Source organism: Triturus cristatus, chromosome 3_1, assembly GCF_964204655.1.
Source record: "Triturus cristatus chromosome 3_1, aTriCri1.1, whole genome shotgun sequence".
NCBI classification, from domain to species: Eukaryota; Metazoa; Chordata; class Amphibia; order Caudata; family Salamandridae; genus Triturus; species Triturus cristatus.
In genome coordinates this window covers 827,560,684-827,578,158 of record NC_140583.1, presented here as the reverse complement: position 1 = coordinate 827,578,158, position 17,475 = coordinate 827,560,684, and the positions used below count along the sequence as shown (strand labels likewise).

Below are 17,475 nucleotides of genomic sequence, written 5' to 3'. Positions count from 1 at the left end.
TGCCCAGGACCACCAGAGTGACTCCAAGGGCTAGTCTCTTGTAACTAGCCCCTGGACTCTGCAACTGTGAGTAATATCCTGCCAAGTGGTGCCACCCCAGTCAGGACCCTTGGAAGTTCGCTTGAAGGTGTTCTGCCAGCCCATCTGTGGATCCAGCAGAACCAACACATCGCCTCTGCTGCAAGGATTCTTCCAGCACAAGGACTCCACCACAACCTTGCAGGCCCCATCGGAACCGCGGTTGCTTGAATCATCCCCAACGCCCTCGCAACACCAACTTCTTGTTGATGGCAACATCGATGACGACAACAGACCATGCATCACAAGCCCCGCAGTCTCTTTGGAAACAGCCAGGGCACGGCGCATCCTCGAAGCAGGACTTCACATCGCAAGCTTCCCTTTTTGACAGCCTCCTCGAAGACGACGCAGGACCTTGAATCACAACCTCGCAGCTTACCGGAACCAATGCATCACCTCAGATGTGAGACGCATCATCGACGCAGGACCCCGCAACGCTCTGCAACATGGATTTATGCTACTCTGTTCAGCGAGGCTCACTGTGTTCCTGTAGCCGGCCCGGGCTCCACCTCTCTCGGCCTGAGCTTGTGACTTTCACCAACGGCACTACCAGATATCCACAGTTGGTTCTTTGTGCTTTTTGGTGCTATTTTCACTTAAATCTTTCAAATTGCATATCTTTGGCTCAACTGATTGAATTGTTATCATTTGGTTGTGTTATAGTTTTATTACTGCTTGAAGTGTTGCACAACCACTTTCACATTGCCTCTGAGTTAAGCCTGACTGCTTTGTGCCAAGCTATCATAGGTTTGAGCACAGATTAATTTAGAGTTGCTTGTAACATCACCCTGAGAAGAATTGAGGCTACTGCTTGAGTAGGGTTTCACTCTCTCAACCAGTAACCCAATTTCTTACTCTCTTCTTTTGGGGTCGCTTTTTAATTGGAATTGCAAAGACATTCTGGTGGCCAACTGACGCTTACCCATTCCTCACACTGATCAATCAGTATAATGCAATGAAATGCTCATCTATGACAAGAAATCTTCAGTAGGCAAAATGTTCGGTCTTGCTACAAGCTCAGCCTTTTTTACACTGGCTGATACCAGGTGTTTCTCAGGCGTGAAAACCTCCATTTACCGCAATGAAAATATGCAGGCGCGGCCGGCACAGGTAAGAGCGGTGGGGTAGGGGTTGGGGGTGGGAAGTCGACAGATGATGGGATAGGTAAAATTTAATAAAAACATTAATAAAACCACTTACCTTGCGCTCGCCACTCCGCTGAGGGGACGATGCAGCAAGCGAAAGGTGTTTTTGTTTTCTTTAATTTTACCTATCCCATCATCTATCGACTCCTCACCTCACTCCCGCCTCACCGCTATTACCTGTGCTAGCCGGGCCTGAAAATATGTCCTACCTTTTGAAGCCTTCGTAAATTTCCTACTACAGGATTAATCAGCAATGTGAAACTTACACAAATTGCAAAATACTGCGAGGTCCCTTCCATGATCAAACAGTGGTTAAATCAGTATGCATAAGGGAATATTCACACATCGACTCCTCAGTTCCCGGCTTATTCAGCAAAGTTGCATGTCATTTTAAAGCAGAACATGTATTATTCATCTGCAGGCGCAATTTTCACTGGGTTCTCCGCGTTTTGCACACTTTGCAAGGATTGCATTTTCTCAGATTTGTAAACTTGAACAGCACGTGGCACACATTCGACCACTGCAATTTTTTTAAAAAATCAGCTCTGCTAACTCATTCAAAGTTTGCACACAATCTATTGATTAACAAAAAACCCGCTGGTAAGTACTAAAACAATTGATATGTTTTGCAGGTGATCATTTTACCCTCAAAGCTGTCGGTGGAATCCCGGGCTGCCGCACTCAAGGCGACTTGTATCAAGCGGTGCAGCAGCCTCAGACCTCGCAGCTGTTCTGCTGCCAAACCCAAAGCCGCCTGAAGCCAGATCAGTGTCAACAACAAGCACGACTTGGATATCCGCGTGCACTCAGACCAGCGAGACGCATGCCAGTGACATTTAACACCAGGAAACAATGCCTACAGTAGACTAAAGTATCCCGCAACATGTAAAAGAAACATTTACCATTCAAAAGAACAGTATGTAGGGACTACAGCGTTTGCTAGCCTTCGAAATATGCCAGGCATACCTCGTTTACTTCTTCCTTCGTTGAGCAGAAGCGGAGGTTTCTCGACAGCTCCTCCTCGTACGTGGCTGCCTGGGACGTCCATGTCTTGCAGTCCTCTTCCAGCACGTCCAGCTGCTGCTGCAAGTCCTTCAGAGGCACACTGACGTTTTTCTAGGAGACAAAAAGAAATTTCTAACAAACGCATCAGAGTTTACTACGCCGAAGTCAAATTTGAAACGCCTGCGCACAAAACTTTATGAAAAGATATGCATTTGATGTAAGGCGTACAATGTGGTATGTTGTGTTTTAAATAAATAGATAACGTATGCAGCATTCACGATGGAATACTTGCCTAGCATTAAACATCATATAGATAGCCCAACTCAGAAGGCTAGACAGGCTCTGGTGACACTTATGACCTTTGCGGAAACTATTCTGAGGTCATCAATTTTGGGAGAGGTCTGCATGCTGAGCCTGCTCGCAGCTGACGACTACACTTACCCCATTTTCATCCCTGACTCACACTTCACCCCAATCTCTGTACCGCCTGCTAGTCTACCCTCGTGTTTGCCTCCCCCTCGCACTTTCCCTTCCCACTCCCTAGTCTGTTCTCTTCCTCAGTCCTCTTTCCTAAGTGTTAAATTCCCTCACCTCTTTTTGTTGAACATGCCTTGCTTACTTCAAATCATTGTTTGGTAAAAACCTATTTCTTTCTCTATTTCGTCCTCTCAGTTTCTGTTTATCTGGTCTCTCCGGTTCTAACTTTGTGTCTACACAACTCTATTTCTCAACTTCCCTCCTTTCTCTGTCTTTCTCTCTCCCGTCTCATTTATTTGTGTGTGTGTTTCCATCGTTCTAGTTCTCCCATTCTTCCCTTTAGAGTTTTTCCCTATCCTTCTGCCTTTTTTTGCATCCAACAATACCACCATGATTATATTATTCCTTACATAAACAACCCTCTGTGTTGTCTCGATCGACCGGGTTGTTACATCGCATACATTTACAACGCAAGTCGGAACAACGACTTACTTGCGTTAGGGGGCAGAAGGTGTTGGATTTAAAATCTAACACCTTCCCTATTGTTGCACAGACTGGAGTTGGAATAGTTAATTATACTATTCCAACATCCAGCACCCCTACAGCAAGTCGTTGTTCCGACTTGTGTTGTAAAGGTATGAGATGTAACAACGCAGTTGTTGTAACGACCGCGTTGTAATGGCATGCGCTGTAAACGCATGCCGACTGAGGTGCCATATTCAGTAGTAGCAACCAAAGGTTACAGACCTATGCAAGGTGACAACTGCATACCCTCTAGTTAATGCAAGCAAGCTTGCAAAAGCAGCACTCTTACAAACCAGCCTGGGATCTGGAGGCAGAAGGTCACTAATACAGCTGCCACTCGCCAGCACTTGCCTGGGTGGTATGGTAGAGCTGTGAGGCGGTGGGGTGGTAATGCAGTTATGGAATTTATAATGATGTGGTGGACCATTGTGTGGTACTGTGACGTGGAAGTGTTGTGCTAGAGGAAATATCTTTGCTGCTGGGTGGTGTCTCAGCGCAGGGGGTGGATGTGTAGTGGTGTGGGAATGAAGAAAAGTCCTGGGGAAGGGTAATGAGGTGCTAGGGCTTGATAGTGCACTGCAGAGTGGTTGTGGAGGCTGGTAGTTCAGTAGAAGATGTCTTTAGCTGTGAGGTAGCAGTTGGTAGGGTGATATTGTAGAAGTGTGGGAAGGCAATCCACTGGTGGTGAGTGGTAGCTTTGTGCTGTGAATTGCAGGAACAACTTGCCCATAAGTGCATTAGGGCGCCTCCCGCCTCATTTTTCCCGTTACTTTGAGGGTGTGAAGGTGTTCAGTCTTGACTCTGCTATACAGTTCCAGATGGATCAAGAGACAGGAAAAGAACACAGAAAAAGATGGGACGGAGCTCCAAGTTTGGCTAAGCACAATTTGTATGGGTGGGAGTACTGATGCACAGTGCTTTGTTGAAGTAGTGTGGCCTAAAATTGCGGCCACGGTTCTTCAGCTCAGCGCTATACCTCAGCACTCAAAAGCCAGTAACAGGCCCTGAGTCACACCAACTGTGTAATAGACAGCAGAGTATCCAACCAGACAATTCACTATCAATTGCGCCGCTAACATCATGCAGGACCGTCTATATTGAGTTATATTCCTCTGGTATATTAGTGCCACTAGCTGGGTTGAAAAAGGAAGTGTAGCAAGACATCAAACTACACATTTTAGTGCATGAGCAACTGTGTAACGCTCTTGCATGAAGGATGCTGCAGTCAGGAGCAGCTCGTACTGGGTGAAAGAGCCGGGGCGGAGGGGGGTCAACAGCGATTTAAAAAAACCTTTACAAAAGAGCCGGAGGGAGCGGGGGAAGACGGGGGACAACAAAAATTAAACTTACCTGCTGCGACATTGCGTTGCGCTCTTCCACTCCTCTCCGCCGCTGCAGGCAAGCACAGGCTCCCAGCCTGCCCTGTGGGCAATACTGAAGATGCTCTCACATGAGAGCAGCTTCAAGACTGGCTTGAGCGCCGATAATGTGCGCTCCAGGACAAACTGGAAGTCTGGGCCTGTTCTTTCCAGTCCCAGTAGTGCAGCTGGAGTTGGGGAGGGGTCACTGCGCATGTGGTGTTCGGCCGGCCTGAGACCACTGGCTGTTAGAAATGGGGACGCTAGTTTGCAGAGGTAGGTACCTTTGTCCAAATAGGGACCATTGCTTCTAGTCAGGGTAAGGGGCATACACTTCTAAAATAGCTCCCGCTCACCCCCTTGGTAGCTTGCCACACGCAGACAGGCTTAGCTCAGAAACAGTGTGTAAAGCATTTGTGAAAACATACAGTAATACAGTGAAAACACTACAAATGGACACCACACCAGTTGAGAAAAAAAATGTATCTTTATCTAAACCAAAACAAGACCAAACCAAAAAAATCCACAATACAGTAATAAAAATATGACTTTCAGATGGTAGAAATAGTTTAGTCCAAAGCAAATTGCAGATGCAACACGTTTCACATATGTACCTTGGATGCATCATGCACAAAGCAAAAAAGGCCGCAGGGAAGGTGATGCATCGGTTCCTTACACTCAGGGAAGGTGATGTGTCGGTTTATTGCTCCGGGGGAGGTGATGTGTCGGTTCATTGCTCCGGGGGAGGTGATGCATCGGTTCCTTACCAGAGAGGAGATGATGCGTCAGTTTCTTACTGCGTCCCCCAACGATGCAATAGACTTGACGCCTCGATGCGATGTGACGATCCAGGATGATGCATGGATTCATGCAGCCGCCCGCAGGGTTTGTGTCGGAATCGGTGCGGTGATCTTGGACTTTGGAGACCGTTGCACTCGATACGGCGTGCAGCAATTTCTTGAGCTGCGGCAGGCGCTGCGACGTTTTCTTCAGAAATGCGTCGGAAACAGGTACGAATGCGTCACGCTTCTTGGTGTTGCATTGATTTTCCAGCTCCCTGCAGAAAACAGTTTTGAGAGGTCCAAAACAACAGCAGGCACCTCTTTGCAGGTCAGAACTCCCAGAAAGGAAGTTCAGGGGAGCTGGTGGTGAAATCTTTGTGTCCCTGAAACTTCAGAACAGGAGGCAAGCTCAGTTTCAAACCCTTGGAAATCTTCCTCAAGCAGGGGACACAGCAGACGGCAAAGTCCTTTCTCTGTTCCTTGGCAGCAAGTAGCCTCTGCAGGCCAACCCCAGCTACTCCGGCTCTTCTCCTTGGCAAAGGTTCCTCTTGATTCCCAGAAGTGATCTAAAGTTCTGGGGTCTGGGCCCCAACATTTATACTACAAAATCCTTTTTCTCTGGTGGCAGAGAAGCCCTGTGCTCATTCAAAACCAGTTCTGTCCTCTCTGGTGCAAGTTCCTGGTAGGAGGTGGAGTCAGCATTGTGGAAGGCAGACCAGGCCCATTCAGGCGATAGGAAATCTTCTCCCCCTACTCTGAATGCAGCCCAGGTCTATTCAGCCCAGCCCTGACTCAACAGACTCTCTGGAGCCACTGCTCCTCCTCAGCCCTTGTCATTCCAAAGCCAGACATGCAATACACAAACCTAGCAGAGGCACACTGGATGACGAAGCAAGAAAATACCTACTTTCTAAAAGTGGTATTTTCAAACACAGAGTGTAAAAATCACCCTCACTAAAAGATGCATTTTAACATTCTGAATTCAGGCATACTAAACGTTATTTTCCTACCTTGTTCCCAAGGGTAGTTAGGCTTATAAGATGTTATAAGCAAACTCCCCATTCTATCCTATAGGAACAGGTAGGCTTGCATTAGTGAAAAACGAAATTGGCAGTATTTCACTATCAGGACATGCCACACACACAAGAGCATGTCCTACCTTTCACATACACTGCACCCTGCCCACAGGGGTACCTTGGGCCTACCTTAGGGGTGACTAACATGTAAGAAAAGGGAATGTTAGGGCCTGTCAAGTGGGTGCACTTGCCAAGTTGACATGGCAGTACTAGACTGCACACAGATACTGCAGTGGCAGATCTGAGTTACATTTACAGGCTGCTCATGTGGGTGGCACAATCAGTGCTGCAAGCCCACTAGCAGCATTTGATTTACAGGCCCTGGGCACACTCGGTGCACTGTACTAGGGACTGACCAGTAAATTAAATATGCTAATCATGGAAACGCCAATCCATAACAATAATTTACAAAGGGAGCACTTGCACTTTGGCACGGAACAGCAGTGGCAAAGTGCCCAAAGCATCTAGACCAGCAACACGGAGTCCAACACACAGGAAAAACACAGGAGGCAAAAATACAGGAGAGACCCATGCCAATGGTGCCAGGTCTAACACCGACCAAAAACCACATGTGCTGTGTAGGTAGAGCCCACCACTCCCCTCCAGCCGATGGTAGCCCTGACCCCACCCTAAGCCCCGCCCCAAGCTAAATAAGACAATAATAAAACGGGTTTTAAACCAGTTTTATTATCGTTTTATTTTTACATATTTAAAACTGCTAACGGAGGGCGGCCGTTGGCTGCAGTTGCCTATGAGGTTGTATGTGGATGATTTATTGAATTTGTCAAACAAATATATACAGCCATACCCACTGATCCTTCTGCTGCGATACGACAAAACCATATGGAATCTTTGTCTGTCCAGGTTAAAGGTGCACTGCCATTGGTTCAAATACTGGTTGAAATGAAGAGGATAAATGAAGAGGATTTGAAATGAGGGACGTAAGTGTGAGAAGTATGTGCCTTACAGAACTGAGAGAGTCTTGAATCCTGCTGCTGTGCTTGTAGACATGTGAGAGCAAGTGTGTACCCGTGTGTGTATGAATGAGTGCATGATTATATTATTTATGATTTTATAATGCTAACCCAGATATAATGGTGGCACTTCTTGTGTGTAGAAGTGTATATGAGTGAGTTCATGATTTTCCTACGTATAATGTTAACACAGATATAATGGTGGCAATTCTTGGCATATCGTAGGCGTCCATGTCATGATGGTGCCACACCCTTGGAAAAGGCTGACACTGGCATATTGGTGGTAATTCTTTGTTTATTATGGGCATCATTGGCATAAAAGCTTTCATCTATTGCTCTGCTGACCCTGGCACTATGGTGGTATTCCTTGGCATAAATAGACAGATTGATCTTTTGTGGACAAAATTGTAGCATTTTCAAATAATAACCAAAGCAGATATTTGCATGAAAGCCACTACTGCTTTCTGAAACCCTTGCCTGTAAGTAAGATTGATATGACTCATCTGCTGCCAAAACATATATGGTCTCTGTAACCTGAAACAATAAATAACACTGCTGCATGAGCCTGTAAAATATGTATAGTTCTTCTATGTATTCCCAGAGAGAACAAAAGTCTCTTTTTTTTTTATGTTCGACGCTGCTCTTTCCAACTCCAAGAAGTTTTTTGGTTATAACATATGATTGGGAGCAGGGGCGCCTCCTCTGTAATGGCGGAGTAGCGTCGCCCCACAGCCCGTGCAGGCAGACAATAAATAAAATGATTATAATACAATGTTATTATCATTTTATTTATGCTGTCTGAGCCCCGCAGCACAATAAGTATGGAGCGAGGCCGGGCCGGGCTGGGCCGGGCATGGCAGGGAGGAGTAGTAGTGTGCACTCATAAGTGCGCATGTGAGTCTGGTCTGCTGCCCTAGGCCAGCCAAACACGCAATTATGATTCTCTAACCTGGCTGTGTTAAAGAAAGAGAGGCTCCAATTGACTGTTTGAGTGGCAAACAAAGCAGCTCAGACCAATTCTGGTGCTGCTCTCTTGTGGGAGCAGCATCTGGATTGGGTGAGGAGCTTGTGCCCTTAGGGCCCATCCCCTGCCGGCCGACGAGAGGAGCCATGAGGCAGGCGTCAGCGGGAGCTGAGCAGAGCAGCTGGTAAGTCGTCTTTATTTTTTTACTTATATTTTATTTCTCCCTCCATTGCTAACCCGCCGCCCTCTACAACCGAGGCTGCCCTACCATTTTAGGTTGCCACTAGTTGAGAAGCTACTTGGAAGGGGCAGGAAGGAAAACTGAAAGGAAGAGAAATGTAGAAGAGTTGATGATAAATACTATGAATAATGCTTGGCCATGTGAAATTCCCTTTTTAACCGCCTATATTGCCTGGCCTATAGGACATCTTTAGGGAAATTGAGCTGAAAAGTGCATAATATTGCCACCATTTTTAACACTCTTTTTGGGATGTGTGAGCCTTCAACGCCCCAGGGGAGGGGTCAGGCTTGCTTGGCACCCTGTGAATGCATGGAATGTGTCATTGGTGTCCTCTCAAAAACAATGACCTTTTTGCATACTTATTTGTAAATATGTGCCTAAAAATGTCATATTGGGACACATTTTTAAACATTTTTGTGTGGAAGAGTCCCTAAGGCACCCTGGAAGAACCTGGCCTACTTCCTCTCTGCATTTTGGAGACATAAATTGGTTTACTGCTTTTAAAGATCAGCATCTGCCACTGGTGAAGTGGTAGCACATTTGTAGTACGGTGGGTGGAGATAATGTGGTGATAGGTGTGGCTTTATGGTGCCTGTTGTGCAGTACTATGGGATGGTAACCCTATACTTGGGAAAAAGTGATGCAAGGACTGAAAATGCAATACTGGTGTGGTAACATGAGGGTAGTGTGTCGGTGTAGTAGTGTGTCTACGGCAATACAAAGATCTAATATGTGGTGGAGATGGGAGTGTAGTGCCTAGGTAGCAGTGAGTGGGGGTGGAAGTGGGTTAAGGAGGTGATACAATGGTGCAGTGAGGTGGTAGTGTAATGGTATGGGGTGGTAATGCTGTGTTGTGGGGGCAAAGTATTGAGAGTTTGTGGCTGTTAGTATAGTGCTGTGGGGTGATACTGAAGTGGTGTTGTGCTAGTGTGGTGGTTGGGGTGGTAATGCAGTTATGGTGGTTGATCATTCACTGCTGAGAGGTGGTAGTACTGTGAAATAGTGGTGATATTTCTGTGTTGGGGTGTTAAAGTAGAGGTAGAGGTGGTAATGTTTTTTAGTTTGGTGTTGTGTGCTGGTAGTGTGGGATAGAGGTGTTTGAGTGGCCAGTCTGAGGTGGTTTGAAGTAGTGTTTGTGGCAGCGTGGGTTTTTAGAGAGTTTGTATTGTAGTGGAGAAGTAGTGCAGTGTAGTAGTGTAGGTAGGTAGTGCAGATGTATGGGATAATACAATCTCACGGGAGTGTGTGGTGATGTGGATTTTAGAACAGCACTGATTTGATAGTGTGATAGCTTGTGGCATGGTAGGGTGGCAGCACCGTGCTCAGGACTGTACAATTATGTGGAATTGCATGGGTGTTGTTGCAGTGGGGACTCTCTGCTAACCTGTTGCAAAATAAGTTTCAGAAATCTAACTTGACAAACCCAAACTAACAACCTATCAAATTGCCACCAAGCATCGGCAAAGTCAACAGGTCTGGTCTTGGCATTCTGTGTGATTGTTTATTTTTTATTGCAGGCCTATATCACTGACAGAAAAATATAAAAAAATAAAACCGCAACTTGAGGTGAAAGCGAGTTAAGCCTGTGGCCTCCGCACAGAGGCTCTATTTTTTGTAATTCCAAGAGTTGCCAATTTTCTACATGTTCATAGGTAAAAGCTATTTATCATACGCTTCTCCAACACTAGCTAAGCGAAGCCACAAGCTCTCACTTCCGAAACACAGAGTCCAGCAACAACATATTGATGGTGCACTACAGTGTTGCATCTGCCAAAGCTGTCATATATCTATGGTGGGAGGAATCTAAAGGTTGCTATAGAATAAAAACCTTGTTCCTTAATTTGTTCCAATAAGGGGAATCGCCAAACTGTATTCTGCATTTCCAATAATGAAGGAGCATGCAAATCCCAGAGTACAAGCAGTGCTTTGTTGTAAAAGATTAAGTGGTGGGATTCAAATGTTTCTCAGAAGCCTGGCAGCACTGCTTTTACATGTCAGGACTGCCAAATCTCAAGGCTTTGTAGTCTTGATTTCACCTCATGCTTCTTTCACCTACCAATATAGCATTCCTACCCATATCTCACTCTTATAGATTGCTTATCATTCCTGCTTTCTCCCTTTGCCAGTGTTTTCCCATCGCTCTCTTTCTTTCTACCTTTGCTGCCATTATGTTTCTCCAGCTCTGGGTTAAAGGGTATTGATTAAAAATAAGGCCCAGTCCCAAAAAAAAGAGTACTGCGGATCCCACCTGCAACAACTGACTCAAATTAATGAGTGAGAGAGCTCTTAAGATATATTATTTTCCTAGGTAGTAAAAGGATCCAGTTTATATTAAAGATACATACCTCAGGTAAAATGTCAATAAACAAATTACTGGATGTTGAGTCTCCTTATTTGAATTTCAAGATCCTATGTATGGCTACTCTTTACACCATGGTGTGGCAGGGTTGGGCCACATTACATGGGTGAGACCGCCTCATCCAAAAAATGTTTTGACCCAGAAGGGGTCCAATAACATGGGGACAAGGAGTTAGAAATAGGAATTAACTATCAGTCTATAGATTCACCGCACTCGTTGTGATTTATGATGTGTCTCAGGAGGAAGTGCCGTGTCTAAATACTCCCTTTCTCTTAATGTAATATGATGATTAGTTTGAGTAATACACATGAAGCTTTGCAAACACTTATTATACAGATCCTGGTTGCACTGGAGAGCCCCAACCTCACCTTTTTGGTTGACACTGCTGTTCCAGACCAGCAGGGAGGAAGAGTTGATTCACTTTCAGAAAGCACTTAAAGTCAGTGGTAAGATAACCAGACCACAACGCAATGCAAGTTCCAGATAAGGCATGGTTATCTAGTTTCTCGGCGGTAAAGTACAACTAATTGAGGAAAGTACTTGATTTACTTGGAAGTAGGTTGCTCCTAGAACCCAAACCTAGAGGAGTACCTTTGTTGCTCTTACAGGGTACAACTGAAGATTGGTGAAAGGAAAGTATCTGACCACTGTAGCACTTTTAATTAAACAGCTACCTAGAAGAGAGCCCAAAGAGGTCAGGCAATGAGAGGATGAATCAGTCCCTTACTCATCCCAGAGTGGGATGGGATCAGTGAGACTTGCTGACCGTACCCCACTCTGTGGCGAGCCTCACTGTTGGAAAATAGACCATGGGAATTTCAGGGTTTAAAATTGAAACAACCAGATCAGAGTCTATCAGTGACATGCCCCCTCATCATGGGAGGGGGGCCTCCAAGTGCTTTTCCAGGCTCAAGAGGTCATGCCCACAGAGGTGTGAAATCTTCAGCCCAGCAAAGTTCAGTTCAGGCAGCAGGCGCCTGTGCATTAAGCACATGTACAGCGCCTGGCTGCCAGACCTGTTATGTTATATTAAAATTATTTGTAGAGCGCACTTACACTGGTTGGTTTCTTGGTGCTATATATAGGAGTAGCCTAAGCCCTGATGAGTTATTCATAAGCTTGAGTGAACAAGCATGTCTTAAGGAGTCTTCAGAATCTCAGGGGGTCTGTACAGGATCTAATGTCATGGGGTAAGGCGTTCCAGAAGCGGGGGGCCAGCAATGCAAATCTGCTGCCACCTAACCGCTTTGATTTGTAGAACAGAGTGACCAGAAGGTTCATGTGAGCTGAGTGAAAATTGCTGATGAATATGTGTCTCTGAACATAAAGAGTGCCTGTCCAGACTGACACACAATCTTCATGCTTTCTGAGAGTTGGGGGGGGGTGGAGGTAGAGGGGGTGGGACCCTTCCACCCTTAAGGACGGGTCAAGCCTAGTTACTAGGCTGTCAGAGAAAGGTATGATTTTTTGATAATCAGTATACTGTACATGCGTGGGGGTGTGCAAGGACACCTTTGTCTGTTCAGAGGTACACATGGGTTGTGAGGATCAGGAATATGTGCCATTTTTCATTCTTGCCTAACACTCTTGCATGTGATGCTGTGCCTGCAAATTGAGTTATGCCTACAAAACTAAAGTGATGTATGGTTAATTTTAGAATGGAAGAGAGTTCATTATTAGATGCAGATGTGTTTTTCTGGGGGCAATCTTCTTTCATTGTGCTAGAAGATAAGTTAGGTTAAGGGCATTTCTGACCTCTCTCAGGACATGACAACAACGGATGACATGGTCTTTCACACATCTCTGACTGCTCTCCGGAGGGCTTGCTGGTGTAACTGTAGGTTCTTTCTTGCAGCTGCCTTCTATAGAATTATGGAATTCCTTTAACATTTAGAGGCGGGCTTACAGTCCAGGGCAAGGTCTTGATATAGAAGAGAGGCCTCTGCCATTTTGTTTAGACATATGCGACCAAAGGTTTTCTTGACCTTATATCAAGCTATAATAGTTATTCATGTCATCATATTAGAGTAGGAGTAATCAATATTCTCTCAAGTTCTCTAAAAAACACATACAATGCAATGAAAAAATAAAATAGATACATGTTTACATTGTTAAATTTGTGCAGAATACAAAACACCTAAAACAGTACCAGTCAAACCACCTATAACACTCTATTACTCCCCATGCATATAGTTTGCCGACTCCAAATTGCTGAAGTCAAGTATTCTATAACATATCTGACATATTTGGGTGTGGTACCCCTAAAACAGAATTAAACTGCCTTTATAGTCTTTCCTATACTTTCAGTGGTAAAAATCGATTTTTGGTACTTCCTGCGGAGATCAAGCAGCTCAGGGCATAAGCAGAAAATAAGTTCTATTTGTACCAGCCTATGCAGCAAAGCCGACACAGACTGGCAGATCCCAGGAGTGTTTTCCACTGTCCATCAAAGTGATTAAAGAGTAGATAAAAAAGTTTAAAAAAAGTTTAGAGTAAAAGGGAGTGTCAGAGATAAAAGGGAGCCCCCTCCAATGGCATTATAGCCTGTCCTTACTGCTGTTCAGCTAGTATTGGAGATAGAAGAGGGCCGTCGCCCTGCTGAGACTGCAGTGCCATTAGCATGGTAGATTCAGGAGAACCATTATGTTTAAGCGCACTAGGACATCTCTTCTTGCGCCAAGGCTTTGTCACTGCTACCCTTGTCTTTCCTGATCTCTTGACCTCCAATCCGGTGGGCCATATTGCCCCACCAAGTGCCTTCCTGTCACTAGGGAGAGTATTCTACAAAAAACTAAAAACAAGAACTAAATAAAAGAGCCAGGAGGCACGCTAATCAATGTCTTGTGGAAAGCCATATCTGAACCAGGTAACGCCTGGGCACATGAATATTTGAATTTGACTCTAAAACTTTGCAAGCTGACCAACTTTGGACCTCAACCCTCACTCAGGCTGCTTTTAACAGAGTAATCAATTCAGCGGCCAAGAAGCTTTCTTTCCTCACTGATAAAATCACACTGACTAAAAGATCAGACGCTTGGATAACAATTGGCACATACGGTCTCCTGAAGACACAAACAGACTTAGGAGAACTGTTTGGGCCGAGGGCAAAGCTCAAGTTGTTATCGACTGGATAGTTTTAATACTTTATGTAATGCCACTGCCTGGTTGGAGCAAACCGCTGTAACCTCATGCCAGTTGTGCCATCACACAAAGGAATACACCAGCCGTATTGTTTGCACATGCCTTGCATTGACGACAGCCAGAAAAGAACTTTTGAAATCCCACATTCTAGGGAAAGGAATCCGCACATGCTGACAGACATTAATAATCTACCTTCCAGGAGAGGACCTAGTGCTCTGTGGGAAATGTTTGAAATTTATGTCGCTGTCCGAAAGAAAAATAGCTAAGCAAAATATGCAGTGACAGGACACAATTTTTATGGACTTAGGGTCAGATGCATCATCATTGTAGATTGCAAGTCCTTAATAGCAAATTTTACCGATTCGCTATTAAGGAATCACAAAATGCAATTTATGTAGGTTTCGTAATAATAATTGCGATTCCTACATATTCCTTATTGCGAAACACAAATTGCGATTCGCAATTTAGGAATACCTCCCCATTCATTCCTATGTGCCTAGAGGCCCTTAGGAATGAATAGGAAGACATTCGAAATTTGCGAGTACCCAATAGATACTCGCAAATTGATAATGCAATTTCAAGGGTGCAAGGGTGCCAAAAGGACACCCTGTTGCACCCCTGAAATATGCATGTGTGCACATGTGGCTCAGATATAGTCCCTAAGGTCATGTATGTGCGCCACATGGCACTTAAAAAAATGCAAAAAAGTGCATTTTTCTCAGAAATCGCAAATTACCACCAACTTCAAGTTGGTGGTAATTTGCGATTTCTTATGGCCAGATCACAAATTTTGGGTGCTTGCAAAATTGCATTTATGAAATCTGAAATTTGCTAACACAAAAATGCGTTTTGCAATGTATCAAAAATTTTGAATTCGCAATATGGGTAATCCCAATTATTTGTCATTACCTAAATTGCGAATGCAATTAGGGAATCGCAATTTGCGATTCCCTAAATGCAATTCTTGTAGCTATCGCAAATTGCAAATTTGCATTTAGGAATCACAAATTACCACCAACTTCTAGTTGGTGGTAATTTGCGAATTCCTTGAAAAATTCAATTTGTTGCATTTTTCGAAGTGCCATGTAGCGCACATACATGCCCTTAGGGCATGTATGTGCGCCACATGTGCACACTTACCTTTTTCGGGGGTGCATCAGGGTGGCCTTTTGGCCCCCCTATCACCCTTGAAATTGCATTCACAATTTGCGAGTACCTATTTGGTACTCACAAATTGGGAATGTCTTCCTCTAGGCCTATAGGAATGAATGGGAAGGCATTCCTTAATGAGCCAAACCCTACATACATTGTATTTTGCAATTCTATAATAGCGCATTGGTAAAAGTCGCTACTATAGAACTGCAAAACGCAATCTTGATACATCTGGCCCTCAGCACTTTAATTCAACGAGCCTTTAAGATCATGGCTATAACCGATATCCACTATGCTTTGAATTGCACTATCGTTCTCTTTAAACTAGCACTATAACCTGCTAATGCACTAAGCGATTTTACCTAGACTGCCTTTAAGATCATGAACACAATTGTTATCGACAAAACTCTTTGATGGCACCTTGTACACTCTGGGTAGTACCACAATACTCCTGCTAATGCTAATGCACTAAGCACTCATACTTAGTGAGCCTTTAAGATCATGGACACAATTGTTATCGACAAAGCTCTTGTCATTGATTGCACCTCGTACACTCTAGCTTAGGCCTGTAATGCACCTGCTAATGCACTAAGCACTTATACTTAGTGAGCCTTTAAGATCATGGTTACAACTGTCATCGACTATGGTTCTGAACTGCACCATGTCCACTCCAACTTGGCATACTGTAAACCTACTAATGCTCTAAGCACTTTAAGATCATGGTTACAACTGTCACGAAACGAAATAACTTATGGTAACTGCTGAATAAGGAGAAAGGGTCACTGGTTTTGAGGAGTTAAAACACAAGGACAGTTGGACTTTTATTGTGGTCTTAACTAAAGAAGTGTTTTACTTTACCTGTTTTTAATTGGAAGTTTTAATCAACGGAACAATACAATTATTCATTCATTCATTACTTTGTTTTGAAACCCTGTTGGTTGTGCTTTATCTGGTGGGCTAACACTCCTTATCAGATACTGTTCTGGTATGTCTGCTTGTCCTGTACAGCATGTCTCCAGAACAAACCTCTACCAGGAAATGGCGCATGTCAAAATGAACCAAAAGAGCTAGCAGACATTTAGGCAATTTTTTGCAGGGTGCTTGGTCACCACAGGTATTTTGGTGCTATCTGACTAACAGCGTAAGAAATCTAGGTTTAGACTGCAAAAAACATAGGTGCTTGGTTGTTTCTGAAAGGTTTGATCAGAATGCTGGGACTAGAATGAAAAAAGAAAGAAATGGCATCGCAGTAAATAAAAAAAAGTTGCCATCATTCTAGATTAGCAATCTCTGACAACAAACACTCGGAATGCGACCATCTTGGATAGGAATGGATTTAAGGCTAGCTAAGCCTTCGTCTTCAGGAGAATCGGAATTCTGGCGGGGATAAGAATACGAGCCACATCTTTAACATCTCTTTTTTCTGTGCTTTCATGCAGTGCCAGTCGATTCCTCAGTATTGTGCTCCACACCTCACCCAGAGGAGCATGCTGCAAGTAAAGAGATCCCTAGGCTAGCACAGCAGCTGAAGCGACGATGCTGATTGGAGTAGCAGGAGCAGAATCCTCACCACATAGATGCACTGCCGTCCACTCTACAGAAGTGGGCCCAGGTGACCACATCACTGCTATAATAACAAGTCTCATTGCCAGCTCCATGTGGCTTTGATCGCTCTCAATTAATACCTTGAAGAACCCTCCACAGTACGTAAAAAAGATTACTTTGCATATGCAAAGCTATCGCCTATAGACTAGTGATCCTCAGAACTAAAGAATTCAACTTCCATGGTAATGTTTTTTAGCTATAGTACATGCTTTCTTACATAGAAACGTATAGGTGTGTATGAAAAGTTAAACTCCCAAAAACAACTATAAACATACGTATTAAATAAATAAAAAATTAAAATGTCCAAAACTACTTCTGCAGTTGTTCAGTTCCGGTCAGATGACAAGTATTTTGTTAGCTACCTGATAAGGCATTATTACAAGCCATTTAATAAATAGTTATGTTTTTGGTACTTAAATACTTTTCTGTGCTACTATCCCATAGATCTCATTAAAGGGCCAATTGATATACTATTGGCTGAAGAAACATCATCAATCCAAATTATGTTCAAGATGGTGTGTCTAAGGGTTTGCCTCGGTCTGGTGATGCAAATCGACCTCACTCACATCAATCATAACTGATTATTCCAAAAT

The 17,475-nt window shown here is 44.1% G+C and overlaps 1 protein-coding gene across 5 annotated transcripts in view; it reads right to left on the bottom strand.

Annotated features, from left to right (window-relative positions):
- CCDC141 (coiled-coil domain containing 141) overlaps positions 1-17,475 on the bottom strand; it is a 635,983-nt gene that overhangs the window by 96,942 nt on the left and 521,566 nt on the right. For all 5 annotated transcript variants that reach the window (XM_085645202.1, XM_085645203.1, XM_085645205.1 and 2 more), the window contains exon 17: positions 2,190-2,339. In XM_085645202.1, coding sequence (XP_085501328.1) covers positions 2,190-2,339 — 150 coding nt within the window. The remainder of the gene's footprint in view (positions 1-2,189; positions 2,340-17,475) is intronic.